A 14,492-nucleotide genomic window follows, 5' to 3' on the forward strand; every position below is an offset into this window, starting at 1 on the left:
GCTATTTTCTCGTCAGGATCGCGAATAATTGGGCCATTACGAGCGGGCGGCTTTCTCTATTGGAGATTCTGGTCGGAAGACATAATATGCTACATACATCCCTCTAGTTTTGTTGACATGAACTACTAATTCCATCGCGCCTTTCAAGAACCTGAAGCCAGTTTGTACTCCATTAATCAATACTTCAGTCTGATGTCATTTCTAACATTTGTAACCTCTATCATATCCAGCCTCTTATTGGTCGTAGACGTGAGATCCCTTAGCCACTCTACGCAAACAAAAGAAATAATTCACCACTGAACTTACTGAGCTTCCTTTCTCGCTCTCGCTCCCAAACAACTTTTATCCACCGCAACACAACCCCCTTTCTCCCCCTTTCTCACACCCAAATTATACCGGTCTCCTTCACCGGCATTGTCAGACGAGGCCAACAAGCCCTGGGTTGTCGTAGGTGAACATTCTAGGACCACCAATCGTTGTTATTGAGCTTGCTCAATCATCTGTCCTTGCATTTCCACCTGGTGCTGCTGTTGTCCAGCGCCAGCCCGTCCCTGCTCTGCGGCCTTCTCCTGACTGGGGCTCTCGCTCATCGTCAAGAATCGCGAGAACATATTACGCTGCAAGTCGCCACCACCAGCGGCTGCAAGCTTCGCGCTCTGCGGCGGAAAAAGATACGCTTACCCCATTTCCAAGTCTCAATACCGGCAAAGAAGAGGATTGCTTCGATGAGCACGATGGCCATTCCAGCTAATGCCGGTGTGCTTGAAGACCACGTGGTTGATGACCGGGATATAGAGGACGGGGAAGACGGTGATAAACCCCGCATAATGGCCAGAACAGGAACTGGTTACGCCAGACATCGTGCATCCATTGGGTGAAGTACTTTTTAGATCCAGGTTGCATGCGGAAGAACGAGCGGCGCATGTTGACCATCTCCCAGGCGAGGAAAGGCGAACAAGGTGAGGCAAACGAAGGTTGTGGCGCGAGCGCGGAAGACGGTGTCGCACACTTCGCTGTAGCATCGTTGCAGCCGATACCGAGGTTGCATCACGAAGCCGAAGAGAACAACGGAGAAGGCGGCAAGGCAGAGGGCAGCCATCCAGAGCCCGTAGACGACCATGTCGACCATGACTTCCATGGTGAAGACGCCGGTTTTAAGAGACTGCGGTGGGCGTTGCATGATGTCTGGGGCAGCAATTTCAACACCGAGACCCATATCGGGCATACCTGAAGGGTTTAGTGACAAGATTGGCATGGAAATAAATGGGTAAGCTTACCGGAAGTGATCATAATAATCCAGAGGATTTCAACAGGCGCAAGAGGGAAAACTGAGAGGCCAGACTGGTCTTTGAAGGCAAGACCAATAAGAAGAGTACAAGCTTGTGCAATATTCTCGGCGAGGAGATGAAGAACAAACTTCTGGATATTGTCAACATACGTCTCCCCTCCTCAATGGCGTTGAGAATAGAAGCGAAGTTATCATCAGTTAGTACAATATCAGAAGCATCCTTTGCAACATCAGAACCAGCTTGGCCATAGCAATGCCAACATCAGCGCGTTTGAGAGATGGCGAGTCGTTGACACCATCACCGGTCATAGCAGCGAAGCATTTGCGGCGATGGAGCGCATCGATCATGCGGACTTTTGTTGTTGGGGAGCAACGAGCAATAACAAGAGGAAGAACAGGCAGATCATCAATCTCGTCATCGGAGAGCTTATCGAATGCACTGGCCGTCATGACCATAGAATCCACGACGTCCTTGGCAAAAGACATCATATTCTCAGGAGAATGCCAACTTGAAGAGCAATGCCCTTGCGGTGCCAGGATGATCACCAGTTAACATATGAACTGCGATACCAGCCCGGTGGCATTCCGCGACAGCGCCGGCTGACTCTGGTCTTGGAGGATCATACAAGCCAACAAGACCACAGAATGCTAAGTTCTCCTCGATGATCTTGCGGTCAAGTGGCGCATCCTTGTCCGCGGGAACAATATATTCCTTGCTTGCAAGAGCCAAAACACGAAGACCTTGTTTTGCAAGAGCCTCCATATTCAACAGAATTTCCTCTCTATGAGCCTCGGTCATCTTAATAAGACCTGGTCTTTGCTCCAATGAACTTGTGTGCAAGACCCCAAGACGCGCTCAACAGCGCCCTTGGTGAAAACCATAGAATTTCCATCCTTGTGCTCGAAGATGAGGACATCTTCTTGACGTCAGAATCAAAGGGAATTCAGCAGTTTGGGACCACTCGGGCTCATCTCCACTGGTGAAACGGTCGCGGCCCCAATCAAAACGAGACGCAAAGACTTGGATGGCGATTTCAGTCGGATCCCCGCGAGCCTTCCAGGTATTTTCACTCTTGTAGACACGAGCAAGATTGGCAAGCGATGCAACATTGAGGAAGTCCTTGAGTGAGTGTTATCTTCGAGGAGGTCGGCAAGTGGCTTAACCTTCTCATGCTCTCCCTCTCCCTCTCCCTGGGGAACATTGGATGGGGCAAAAGTGCTGTGGCTGATATCACCAATCGATGGGTCGACGGGATTTTCGGATGTACCAACGGAGTAAGTGCCCACAGCTGGAACCCAAGCCTTCTTGGTAACCATCTTGCCCTGGGTGAGTGTACCGGTTTTATCGGAGCAAATATCGGTCACAGCACCGAGTGCCTCGAGGGAATCCAACGTGCGAACTACAACATTACGGGAAACCATTCTCTTCGTACCAGCTGCCATAGTGATTGTTAATACCACAACCAAAGATGCAGGAATCATAGACAAGCCTGTCGCGACTGCGTAAATTATGACCTCGTTGTTGTTCGAGAAGTTATTGGCAGCCAAGACGATGATAGCGCAAACAACGGCGGTGCCGAAAAGGAGGATAGCCAGTTTGGACAGCTTCCTTTGAAGTGGAGTGCCAACAGCCGTGCCGAGGAACTTGCCAATACAATCGCCGGCAGTCAAACCCCATGCTTCAAGGTATCTGTGCGGTTTGACCTTGCCATCTTTACTGCGCCTGGGTTCACGGTTTTCTTGTCGGTAGCCCGCAGCGCCAATGCGATAGATCCAATTTCCGTTCTCATACCAGTCGCATAGACGATACCAGTTGCACGGCCTTTGGTAACGGTAGATGAGCTGTATGCAACGTTGAGGCGGTCACCCGGGCCAGTATCAGCGTCGAAGATGGCCTTGGCCTCTTTTGAGACTGGGAGCGACTCTCCTGTGAGGAGAGCCTCGTCTGTCTCGAAGTTCATAGCATCGACCAATCTTTTCACCAAGTTAGCATGAGTGCGGCTGTAATCGATCGACATTGCATACCGGATATCCGCAGGAACGGTATCTCCAGTCTTAAGTTCGACTTTGTCACCAGGCACGAGATCACCAGTGGGGATAGTTTCTGTCTTGCCATCTCGAACGACCGTAGCAGTAGGGGAGCTAAGAGACCGCAGAGAGTCCATCGTTTTTTCGGCGCTGAACTCCTGGAAGAACCCGACGACGACGTTGAGGACGATGACAGCGGCGATAACGCCACCTTCGATCCAAGATTTGATAGCAAGACTCACGGCCATGGCCATGATCAGCACCTAAGTAATTACATCAGATGGTCGACTCTTTGAAAGGGGGTTGTGGATCTCATAACTAGAATCATTGCGTTTGCAATCTGATGGACCAGGATCTTGATGGGTTGCACACCCGGTCCATCGTCGAGCTCGTTGCGTCCCCATTTCTCCGCGCGAGAGGAGATTTGGCTGCGTGCAAGACCATCTTCAGGTTTGTCTCGAGCTGATCTCGAGTTTCGTTTATTGTCAGTGCATGTGCAAACACGACTTGCGGACCACTGTCTAGGCCCTGATCTTTAGCCATGATTGAGAGGAAACAAACGAAGCAGACGAAATCACGCGACTAAGAACAATTGACAGTTGATGAGAGAAGTTCGTACAGCAGCAGCAACAACTGTTGTATATGTAGTCTTAAAAGGGTACCAAAAGGAATACTTTCTCCACCAAACCTTTGGGGGTGAGTCGTAAAGATAGCCAGAAGTCGGCTTGGCTTGGTCTTGGTCAGGTCTTGGCCTGCAAAAATGATAACTTCGAAAAAACAAGATGCGCATATCGGCGAAAGGAAGGACCTTAGTGGAACTCTGGGTATGGCGGAGAAAGCTAGAGAGCGCATATTTTAAAATGTGTTATCCACAATGACATCTCCGCAACCTCTTTGGTTAATGGGGTGGCGACAGTGCGAAGAGTGGAGCAGTTAACCCAGATATATGACGACAGCCAAGTATATATTCCACAAAACTTACGCAGAGGTGCTCGCGTGCCATACCAAGGCGGCTGCACTCGGGCCTAATCACATGATGCTGTCATAATCACATGATTCTGTACGTTACCATTGGCTAACAATTGCACTGAAAGTTTTCCCTGGCGTAAAGTCCGACTCCCGGATTGGCTCGGAAGCTCTGGTGGTGTAGATCTTATGCAGCTGCCGAATTCTATCACAACTGAAGCTGAAGAGCCCTCAGGCTGCCAGGGTTTCGGGCTTCCCCCAGGGCTTATAAGTAGGATACGTAGGCCCGTAGCATAGTGTAGTAATTCAATTTGATCTATATTTTACATACTGTATTTACTGCGAGGCTCCTGCTCCGGTGCGCCAAGAGACTGATTACGGTGATCGGGATTTCTTGTGAAGATATGATTAAAAAACCACAAAAGGCAAAAGCATACAACAGTGGACGCCTAAAGGGCTAGCCACCTGCTTCATATTTCACTTATATTTTCAAGGAGATGATGGGATGCTAGGTTGAATTAATTCATCTCCCCTTTGCGATGGCTTTGTCTTAGAAAGCAGCCTCTGCCTTGTCTTTGCTGTAGTGTGACTAGGCTAGTGGATAGTTGCAGACACTAGTGGATATTAGATAGTTAAGCTATCCATTAACTATCTAGATTATCTAGCTATCTATCAACTATCTAGACTATCTATAAGGCACAACACCACTATATAAGTAGTGTAAGGACACAGGGCACCCAGCTCACAGCAATAGCATATCAGAGTGCAAGTCGGAGGCTAAACGGATGCTATCCTATAGGTCTACTACGAAGGATACAAAAAGATGATGAGAGGAACCCCATTGGGTCAATCCCCTTACGTACCCGAAACGGGTCCGACTTGGTGTCATACTGACATTCGTTGCACTCAGTTTGCTATCAAACTCAAGAGCAAACTTAGAAATCTCCTCCTCAAACCTACAAGTCACCATACATATCTTGGCTTATCACACCAACAACAGAAGCAATACTACTGAACGATTGCTGCAAACTCTTCTACTACATCTGTTTATGCTACATACATCACAGCATATCATTTGGACACTCATTGAACAAGTTATTAAGAAAATCTCCTCCTTAAGGGGGTGGGCCAATACTACCACATGGCATATCTCTACCAACTAGAGGCCTAGGAACATGAACGATAGCTCTAGAAGCTTCTACAACCCTCTATGATTCATTACATGTCATCGCTCCTTAGTTACCCACAAGATTGGTTAAGTTATGACATAATTTGTCTATAGGGGTACTCTGACCTTGGACCTCCTTTCACTTCCTATAGGCTAGGAACCCAAGAGATGGTTCTATGGTTCTCTTACGTTCACTACATGATTAGCAAGCTAGTTGTGGGTCGCACTTGATTTCTAATACATTTACCAAGCCTGGTTAGTCATGGAAAGTCATGGAAAATGAGAGAACTACACTCCTTTGGCATAAATAGGATTGCCCTTTCCTTAAGAAAGGGCAAGCAGGCAATACAGTAAATCGACTATCACATACTTCCACGTCTTTTACAAGCTTCCAAGCATTCATCTTGTTACTCCTTGTTTCTGAAAAGTCAGTGAGGTGTTAACCTCTGACTTACCCCTGAGTTCCCAGACTCAACATTTGTTGCAACTTGTCTGAACCACTTCACTACATCACACACCTGATTGCTGCGTTGTGGAATAGTCTAAGCTACAACCCTTTGGCTCTGTTTCCTAAGACAGTGTGTTGTCTTAGTAAAATCATCCCTTCCTTGGGTGGCTAGATTCTCACATCTGGTGCACCCACCATTACACTTGGCTAACCTGCCTTAACTCTCCCCACGTGACCGTAACCTCTCTGACTCAGATCCCTTCTGTCACTGAGGGCGGAGGCATCCTTACAAGTAGATCGTAGTCCCTTAGATAGAACTTCATGCTCAACTTAATATAGTATTCTTTACAATACTGTAACATGTTACTTAGAAAGCCTTTTTGTTTAATCCCCTGCCTCCTCTGTTAAGTCAACCTTATGCAAGAAACCTTCTATCATTTTAGAAGTTAGCGTTACACTTTAAGCACCACTTCTACAAGGTGCCGGCTTACACACAAAGCAACATGTCTTCTGTTAAGAAGAGCAAGTCCCTAGAGCCATCAGCTCCCCTAACTACACCACCAACTGTAGTGGTGACTACTGTCACTAGTAAGCAGACTGTTAAGGTTCAGGTGCCTAAACCCTATAGAAGAACGACACAAGCTTAAGGCTTTTCTCCTTAAGTGCGACTTGTACCTTATGTTCAATTCTCATGTGTTAATAGGAGAGGCTAACTAGGTCTTGTAGGCTATCACCCTCTTGTAAGGGGCTGCCTTTAACTAGATCAAGTTCTTTGTTAATGACTACTTAGAAAAGAAGGGACCTAAGGGACAACTCTACACCCACATATCGGTCATCACTAGGGAAATCTTCAGAACCTAGAAGGGATTTAAGACCAACATTACTAAGGTGTTTGGTGACATAGACGCTAAAAGAATGGTAGAACGACACCTGCTAAAGATTCAGCAGAAGGGGTTAGTCACGCCTTACACTACAGAGTTTCAGCAGTACATAGGATGAACTTATTAGCATGATGATGCCTTACAAGCAAGGTACTACGACAGTTTGAGGGACTCTATTAAGGACGAGATCGCTCGTGGCATCTGTCTAGACAACCTAGAGAACCTAATCCTCACTGCTACGTTAATCAACTATCGTCACTACAAGTGCAGACTTAAGAAAGGTGGACAGAAACCCACTTGGATCTAGAAGAGACCTAAGCAGAAGAGCTATTAGCCTTAGTGTAATGGTGGGTGCACCAGATGTGAGAATCTAGCCACCCAAGGAAGGGATGATTTTACTAAGACAACACACTGTCTTAGGAAACAGAGCCAAAGGGTTGTAGCTTAGACTATTCCACAACGCAGCAATCAGGTGTGTGATGTAGTGAAGTGGTTCAGACAAGTTGCAACAAATGTTGAGTCTGGGAACTCAGGGGTAAGTCAGAGGTTAACACCTCACTGACTTTTCAGAAACAAGGAGTAACAAGATGAATGCTTGGAAGCTTGTAAAAGACGTGGAAGTATGTGATAGTCGATTTACTGTATTGCCTGCTTGCCCTTTCTTAAGGAAAGGGCAATCCTATTTATGCCAAAGGAGTGTAGTTCTCTCATTTTCCATGACTTTCCATGACTAACCAGGCTTGGTAAATGTATTAGAAATCAAGTGCGACCCACAACTAGCTTGCTAATCATGTAGTGAACGTAAGAGAATCCCATAGAACCATCTCTTGGGTTCCTAGCCTATAGGAAGTGAAAGGAGGTCCAAGGTCAGAGTACCCCTATAGACAAATTATGTCATAACTTAACCAATCTTGTGGGTAACTAAGGAGCGATGACATGTAATGAATCATAGAGGGTTGTAGAAGCTTCTAGAGCTATCGTTCATGTTCCTAGGCCTCTAGTTGATAGAGATATGTCATGTGTAGTATTAGCCCAGTAACTAAGGAGTGATGTCATGTAATGAATCATAGAGGGTTGTAGAGATATGCTATGTGGTCATATCAGCCCAGTAACTAAGGAGCAATGACGTGTAATAAATCATAGAGGGTTGTAGCAATCGTTGAGTAGTATTCCTCTTGTTGTTGGTGTGACAAGCCAAAATATGTATAGTGACTTGTAGGTTTGAGGAGGAGATTTCTAAGTTTGCTCTTGAGTTTGATAGCAAACTGAGTGCAACAATATGACACTTAAGGAACGGCTCTGCTTTAATTGCAATAAGCCTGGATACATGGCTAGGGACTACAAGCAGCCAAAGAAAGGGAATGGTGGTCAGAAGTTCAGCAAACAACTAAATGCCACTTAGCAAGGCCAAGCGGGCTACAACTCTTAGAGTGGACAGTTAAATGCCACGTCTAAAGGCAAGGAAGTCTAGGAGGTCACTACTGAAGACGTTAAGGAGTTCGACACCTCAAACGGCAAGGACAAGGAAGACGAACCCTTGTCTAATGATGAACTCACGTCAAAGCAAGCAGAAGAGCTAAAACGCTTTAAAGAAAGTGCAAGCAAAACGGTATTTAAGGACCAGCTACCTAGGGTGATGAGATGCCTTAGGTAAAGCATGCTTGAAAGCAGGGATTAGGGCATCCCTATGCTGGAACCGCTAAAATATTAGCAAGGCACAGAACAAGGCTAGGAGGTTACGGTCCATAAAATGAGATGCCGACTGTCATACTGACATTTGTTGCACTCAGTTTGCTATCAAACTCAAGAGCAAACTTAGAAATCTCCTCCTCAAACCTACAAGTCACTATACATATTTTGGCTTGTCACACCAACAACAAGAGCAATACTACTCAACGATAGCCCCACTAGCCCTATAACCATGATGTTACGTTACAGTAGCCATAACATGAGCCTCCTGTTCCGAAGATGCTGCTGCTTTCTATTTAGACTTAAGATGCTCTTCTTCTTTACGAAGCTTTTCCTAATTAGGAGGAGAAGGGGTGTAAGCATCGCATTTGGAATTACTATGAGTACATTCACTACAACGATGATGACTATGAACGATGATACAAGATCGCTTGCTATGAAGACACTTAGAACATAGTGACATTAGGTTGCTGTTCTTTTCGATGCAGTCTGTAAGAAGATTTCGTTCTTTGATTTTTGTGTGTCTCTTAGAAGACATAATAGCAGCGCACCTACTTGGCAATTAAGTAGGCATCACCCTACTTAAGTAATTAGCAGTTTCCTTAATTAGCAAGACCTATAGGACTAGGTCTTTAGGAGGGAGACCTAGTGTTACAGCTATGGAACGTAATGTCATAGTTATAGAGCTAGCAGGGCTAGGCTCTAGTAACATGACTCATAGTCACAAGGCTAGTAGGGCTAGGCTATAGCATGACCTAGCTAGTGGATAGTTTGTAAGGACACAGGGCACCCAGCTCACAGTAATAGCATATGAGAGTGCGAGTCAGAGGCTAAACGGATGCTATCCTATAGGTCTACTATGAAGGATACAAAAAAGATGATGGGGGAACCCCATGAGTCGATTTTCTCAAGTATCCGAAACCCATCCGACTCGGTTCCAACTCGGTTAGCCCACCCAAATGATCACACGTGACCCTGCGGCTACCCGGAGTCTACTCCCTAGAATGAGAGACGAGAAGGCATCCTTACACTACCCCCCTCCTGAGAGAGTGCTTTGTCCACAAGGCACGCGGCTAGTATCATGTCCGCAACGTCTCCGAATCGTCTCCGTGAACGGAGCGTTTCTTGTTATCATAATGTTGGCTGGTAATTGCGTCCGGAACAACTTTGTTTGTTGTGCGCGTCGGGAAGGTGCTTTGTTTGCCACCGTAGTCGTCCCGAGGTGGTATCGCGTTAGGGTCTGTGTGGCATGCAAAACTGGAGTTCGCTTTTGTTGGATCTCACATTCGTTCTTGGGGTCCGAAACAGTACCGGAAGGTGTCCGCTACACGTTTGAGTAGAATTTTCATAAAACGTGAAAGAAGAAGTGGCCGCGCTAACCTGATTCAGCGTTTATTGTTGTAAGCCAACATTTGAGTATTCCGCTTCGCCCACTTCCTCTTGTTTTTACCTTACAACAACAACACCAGCAACCCTCCCACCCGAGACCAGTAAGTGGCCCCTCCCCGTCCGTTTGTTTATGATACTGATAGATTGTATAGTATACTCCAATCCAAAAAGTAGGTGATGAGGGCGCATTGGCACAGTGTTGATAACTTGTGCTGGGCTGACGGAATCACAGATTCCAAATTTGAAGATGCCGGTTCCCACCCCCTCCGGGGCTCTTACTGTCGCCTTCCATGTGCTCTGTTTGCGCTGCCTTCGGGCCAAAGCCTGTGGGATCCAGTCCCATGACTGCGTCTAGTCCCCGACCAGTTCAAAGTGTGGGTACTGCACGTCGCAGCACTCGCCTTGCGTCCTGGTAGGTTTTCTTGTGGGGTTCGGTGTTTGGTTTGGCTGGCCGTTGCTGACTTGGTGAAAGCTGCCCTGGTTCCTTGGGGAAGAGTTTGCGGCCCTCCTGGCTGCCCAGAGCATGCACAAGTTCCGCTCCGAGGCGGAGCGTGACCTCTACGAGGAGCGCGCCACTCGGGCTGCCCTTGAGTTGGGGCTGGCCGTGAGTAGACCCCCTTCCCCTTGTGACTCGGTGTGGTTCCGATGCTGACTCTGGGCAGCAAATTCGGTCATCGCTGCGCCGTCTCCGGACGGAACAGGAGAGCGTTCCTGCTCTCTTGGGGGAGTTGGTGGCTGCTGTGGGCAAACTGCCCACCGCTGCCGCTCCCGTGGTTGCTCCTACTCGGGGTGATGGAAGGAGGGAGGGGGAGGATGGGGAAGTTGGGGCGGCCTATGGGGCCTAGGTGGGGGAAGACCTTGTGTCGGAGGGGACTCGGGCCTGGCCCTTCGCGTGGGGTCACTTCGACCCTTCATCTCTCATGGTGGTAGCCGCTTGTTGCGACGCCGGTGAGACGTTTGGGAAGGGTGACTCCCGCAAGGGTTACGGTGGTGAGTGCGCCCTGGCTCGGAGGGTATATTTAGTTTAGAGTCGCAGACAGCAATGACTCTGTTTCTTCCGCTTTGTCTTTCCCTCCGTGATCGTAGTTTTGTTCCTTTCCCGTCTCCCCTGCCGTAACAACTCCTAGTAGTTCGTGAGGTGGACCTGGTAAGTCTGGGTATTCCGTATGAAACTCTCTGAGTTTCTGGGGAGAGTTCATGAAGTTTGACGCTGGGTACCACTCTGGGTCCGGATCGTATCCGACCCAACTAACCCGGTATTGTAGTTGCTTCTGGTGGACCCTTACGGCGAGGATCTTTTCCACTTCCCATTCCTCTACGCCATCTATCACTTCGCTGCTAGGCTCAGGCGGATCCTGACCAGGTAGGGGATTGTTCGGATCCTTCATAAGTACGTCTGGTGAGAACACATCGTGTATTTGAGAACCGCTAGGTAGTTCCAATCGAAATGCGTGCCCAATCCGTTCCACCACCGTATATGGTCCGACCCATTGTTGGCCCAGCTTGCGGCTAGGACGAGAGTTTTTCAAATTTTTGGTCGATAGGTACACTCTATCTCCTACGTCCCTTCGGCGTCGATTCGCGTGCTTAGACATTTCCTCTTGTGCCTTTGCCATGTTTTCCTTTGCGTGGACCCATGCGGTATGCATTCGGTCTGCCACCGCCTTGGCTTCCTCTCGGTTTAGGGTCTCCCGGGGGTTGGTGCTTTTCGGAGTATTCCAATCCCAACTCGTACGCGGATCGGTTCCGTACTTGAGTCGGTAGGGGGTCATGCCAATGGATGCGTGGGGGAGTGTCATTTGCACGCGGTCCATTATGGGGATGAGCTCACTCCAGTTATCCTGATAATAGGATACGAAGGGCCTCAGTCTCTGATCGATGTATCGGTTCATGATTTCCGTCTGCCCGTCGGTCTGCTTATGATAGGCCGTTGACAGCTTAACCTTAACGCCGATAATTCGACAGAACTCTTGCCAAAAGGATGATACGAATTGGGGTCCGCGGTCGCTTACAATCGACTCCGGAGTGTGTCCGAATCGGTATATCCATTCGATGAACAATTGCGCCATCTGGCGGGCAGTTATGGTCTTGTAGCAAGGTATTGTCACTGAACTCTTTCTGAGTCGGTCCATAAACACTAAGATGCTATCGTATCCATGCTTGTCCCTTGGGAACTCCTTGAAGTCCATGGTGAGGTGTTGCATAGGGTATTTGGGTATGGGTAGTGGGTGTAGAAATCCTTGTTGCTTAGTGACATTGGTGTGAGAAAGCCGGCATGTCACGCAGTTTCGTACATACCGCAAACAGTCCGCTTCCATCCCGACCCAATGATACTTTGGGGCGAGCAATTGGTAGGTTTTCCTGCCACTTGGATGTGCTGATGACACTTGATCGTGCGCTTCCCGGATCAGTTTTGTACATAGGTCAGTGTGGCGATTCACACATAGGCGGCCTTTGTACAGGAGGAGCTGGTCGTTCATCGCGAATCCGTCCGGTAGGGGTTGTTTCGCGCGAGTCTCGGTGAACGACTTCCAATTGTCCGCACATAGCGCCTCTATTAAATTGAAGGGCACCTGGGGCTTGGGGGTGTCCATCGAATTAATGGATGCTATGTAGCTCTCAGCGAGTTCGGTGCTGATTCGGGGGTGCAGGCGGCTTGGACCTAACAATACCCTCGCCCTACTATCAAGCTTGACTTTCTGCTGCATTACCAAGTCCTGGTCTCTTCGGCTCAGAATATCTGCCTTCTGGTTATTCTTGCCCGCGGTGTACGTAATGCAGAAGTTGAAGTCGGAGAGTAGCTCCATCCATCAAACCTGCTTCGCGGTGAAAACCTTGGTAGACATGACATATTCCAGCGAACGGTGGTCAGTGTACACGTCGACTCAGTGGCGCACTGAAGCCAACTCGGGCCTCCATTTTCCGAAGGCCTTTACTATTGCGAATAGTTCCTTGTCGTGGATCTCCCAATTGATCTCATGTCCGGATAGGACATGACTGTAAAAGCTTACGGGGTACCATCGCTTGTCAGGGTGTTCTTGAGACAGTACACCAGCTACCACTCCATCAGAGGAGTCGGTCTCCAGCTTCGTAGGCAATTCGGGGTTGAAGTGGTGAAGTGCCTGTACTGCTAAAAGTTGTCGTCACAATTCCTCGAACGCATCCTCACATTTGTCTGTCCACCGGAACGGCTCCGAGGGACTAGTGATGGTGGTGAGGGGCTTTGCTATTTTGCCAAAATTACGAATGAATTGTCTATAGAAGCCACAGAATCCCAGGTAGGACTTCACACTCATAACAGTGGTCGGTCAGATCCAGTTACGAAGGGGTTCGATTTTGTCAGGGTCCGCTTCGACACCAGAGGTAGTGAGAACATAACCCAAGTATTTTGTCCTGGTGACGTTGAACTCGCATTTGTTCAAATCGGCTTGGAGTCCAGCTTCTCGGAGACGCTGTAGGACCTTATGCACATGCTCTATGTGTTCCGTAGGGTCCTCTGAATAGATTAGGATATCGTCTAAGTATGCGGTACAGAAGTCGTCTAAGTATTCTGTACCGCAGAAGATTTTTGCTTTTGACACCCGTCCTAGTAGTTCGTCGATACGCGGGATGGGGTAGGGATCGTTCCGGGTGAGACCATTTAACTTCCGGTAATCGATGCAAAATCTTAATTTGCCATCCGCTTTCTTTACGAATAGGATAGGGGACGCGAAGGGGCTGTTGCTGTTGACGATAAATCCCTTTTCCAGGTTTTCCAGCAGGTATTGCTTGGTAGCCTTAAGCTCTTTGGTGCCCTGTCGATATAACGGGGAGAAAGCGTTTGGTAAAGGGGCTTCGAGCTGTATCTTGTGGTCATATATGCAGTGGGGGGGAATTCGATCCGATTCCAACTTCGAAAAGACATCAGTGTACTTCCGGTGCATATGCGGAAGCTTCTGCTGGATGAGGCAGAGCGTTTCTTCGTCCTCTACCAACTCCTTTTCATGAATGATCTGATCGATTTCGTAGATGCTAGTCTGAAAAAACTCGGAGTCGTTTCGCATCATCTCGTGGTGGAAAGCATTTGCACTGATTTCGCATATATGCATGGGCGTAAACCTATGTACTAGGGTTTTCTGCGGTGGGGGAGAAACCTCCTGGTTTCATAGTGGGTTCGATGGCGTATCGGTGATCTCTTCGTAGTCGGAAGTTATCACTTTCATTTCCATCGAGCGTCCGCCTGCGTGGCGTCTTTCTTCGCGGTGGATTGCAAAATCCTGGCGATTCGCATCCGACTGGTATGCAGGATGTTTAATGGACGTTTCGCGTGAGTGGTAGGGCAAGGTGATCTCCTTGCTCCAGCTAGGAGTCGGCGGGTACTCCTTTGGCCATACTAACCAGCTCTTTGCAGAGTCGAGTAGTATTCGGAAGCGGCTGAAAAGCTTCTTCCCAATTATCACATCTTGTGCTCCGAGGTCCAGGAGTACAAAGGGGCAGTTATATATCCAGCGTCCTTTGACTGTTAAGTGTAACCGAATATACTCTGATACGTGGCCTTGGATTTTGTGCTGAAATCCACATATGGGTACAGAGTAGGGTAGTTTCCGTATGGGGCTCTGAAGCGCTTTCGACAGTCGTATTGCGAAAGGCTTGTTA

At 48.2% G+C, this 14,492-nt stretch overlaps 5 protein-coding genes across 5 annotated transcripts; 1 reads left to right on the top strand and 4 right to left on the bottom strand.

The window, feature by feature from the left end:
* Window positions 1–479: 479 nt before the first annotated feature.
* VC83_02761 (uncharacterized protein) lies at window positions 480–860 on the bottom strand (the record flags this gene model as incomplete). The annotated part of the gene is made up of 2 exons (XM_024466417.1): window positions 480–676; window positions 734–860. The coding sequence occupies 2 exons, from the start codon at window positions 858–860 to the stop codon at window positions 480–482; spliced, it is 324 nt and encodes a 107-aa protein (XP_024325550.1).
* A 26-nt stretch (window positions 861–886) lies between these two features.
* VC83_02762 (uncharacterized protein) lies at window positions 887–1,774 on the bottom strand (the record flags this gene model as incomplete). Its single annotated transcript, XM_024466418.1, has 3 exons — window positions 887–1,227; window positions 1,278–1,419; window positions 1,526–1,774. The coding sequence occupies 3 exons, from the start codon at window positions 1,772–1,774 to the stop codon at window positions 887–889; spliced, it is 732 nt and encodes a 243-aa protein (XP_024325548.1).
* A 7-nt stretch (window positions 1,775–1,781) lies between these two features.
* ENA1_1 (Na+ ATPase) lies at window positions 1,782–2,087 on the bottom strand (the record flags this gene model as incomplete). The annotated part of the gene is made up of 1 exon (XM_024466419.1): window positions 1,782–2,087. One exon carries the CDS (start codon window positions 2,085–2,087, stop codon window positions 1,782–1,784), a length of 306 nt encoding a protein of 101 aa, XP_024325549.1.
* A 326-nt stretch (window positions 2,088–2,413) lies between these two features.
* ENA1_2 (Na+ ATPase) lies at window positions 2,414–3,570 on the bottom strand (the record flags this gene model as incomplete). Its single annotated transcript, XM_024466420.1, has 2 exons — window positions 2,414–3,262; window positions 3,314–3,570. 2 exons carry the CDS (start codon window positions 3,568–3,570, stop codon window positions 2,956–2,958), a joined length of 564 nt encoding a protein of 187 aa, XP_024325546.1. The 3' UTR covers window positions 2,414–2,955.
* A 6,034-nt stretch (window positions 3,571–9,604) lies between these two features.
* Window positions 9,605–10,702, top strand: VC83_02765 (uncharacterized protein; the record flags this gene model as incomplete). The annotated part of the gene is made up of 7 exons (XM_024466421.1): window positions 9,605–9,614; window positions 9,858–9,958; window positions 10,010–10,027; window positions 10,090–10,156; window positions 10,213–10,235; window positions 10,330–10,461; window positions 10,520–10,702. The coding sequence occupies 7 exons, from the start codon at window positions 9,605–9,607 to the stop codon at window positions 10,700–10,702; spliced, it is 534 nt and encodes a 177-aa protein (XP_024325547.1).
* Window positions 10,703–14,492: the final 3,790 nt, after the last annotated feature.

The sequence above is a fragment of the Pseudogymnoascus destructans genome (genome assembly GCF_001641265.1).
Source record: "Pseudogymnoascus destructans isolate 20631-21 unplaced genomic scaffold scaffold_7, whole genome shotgun sequence".
Lineage (NCBI taxonomy): Eukaryota > Fungi > Ascomycota > Leotiomycetes > Thelebolales > Thelebolaceae > Pseudogymnoascus > Pseudogymnoascus destructans.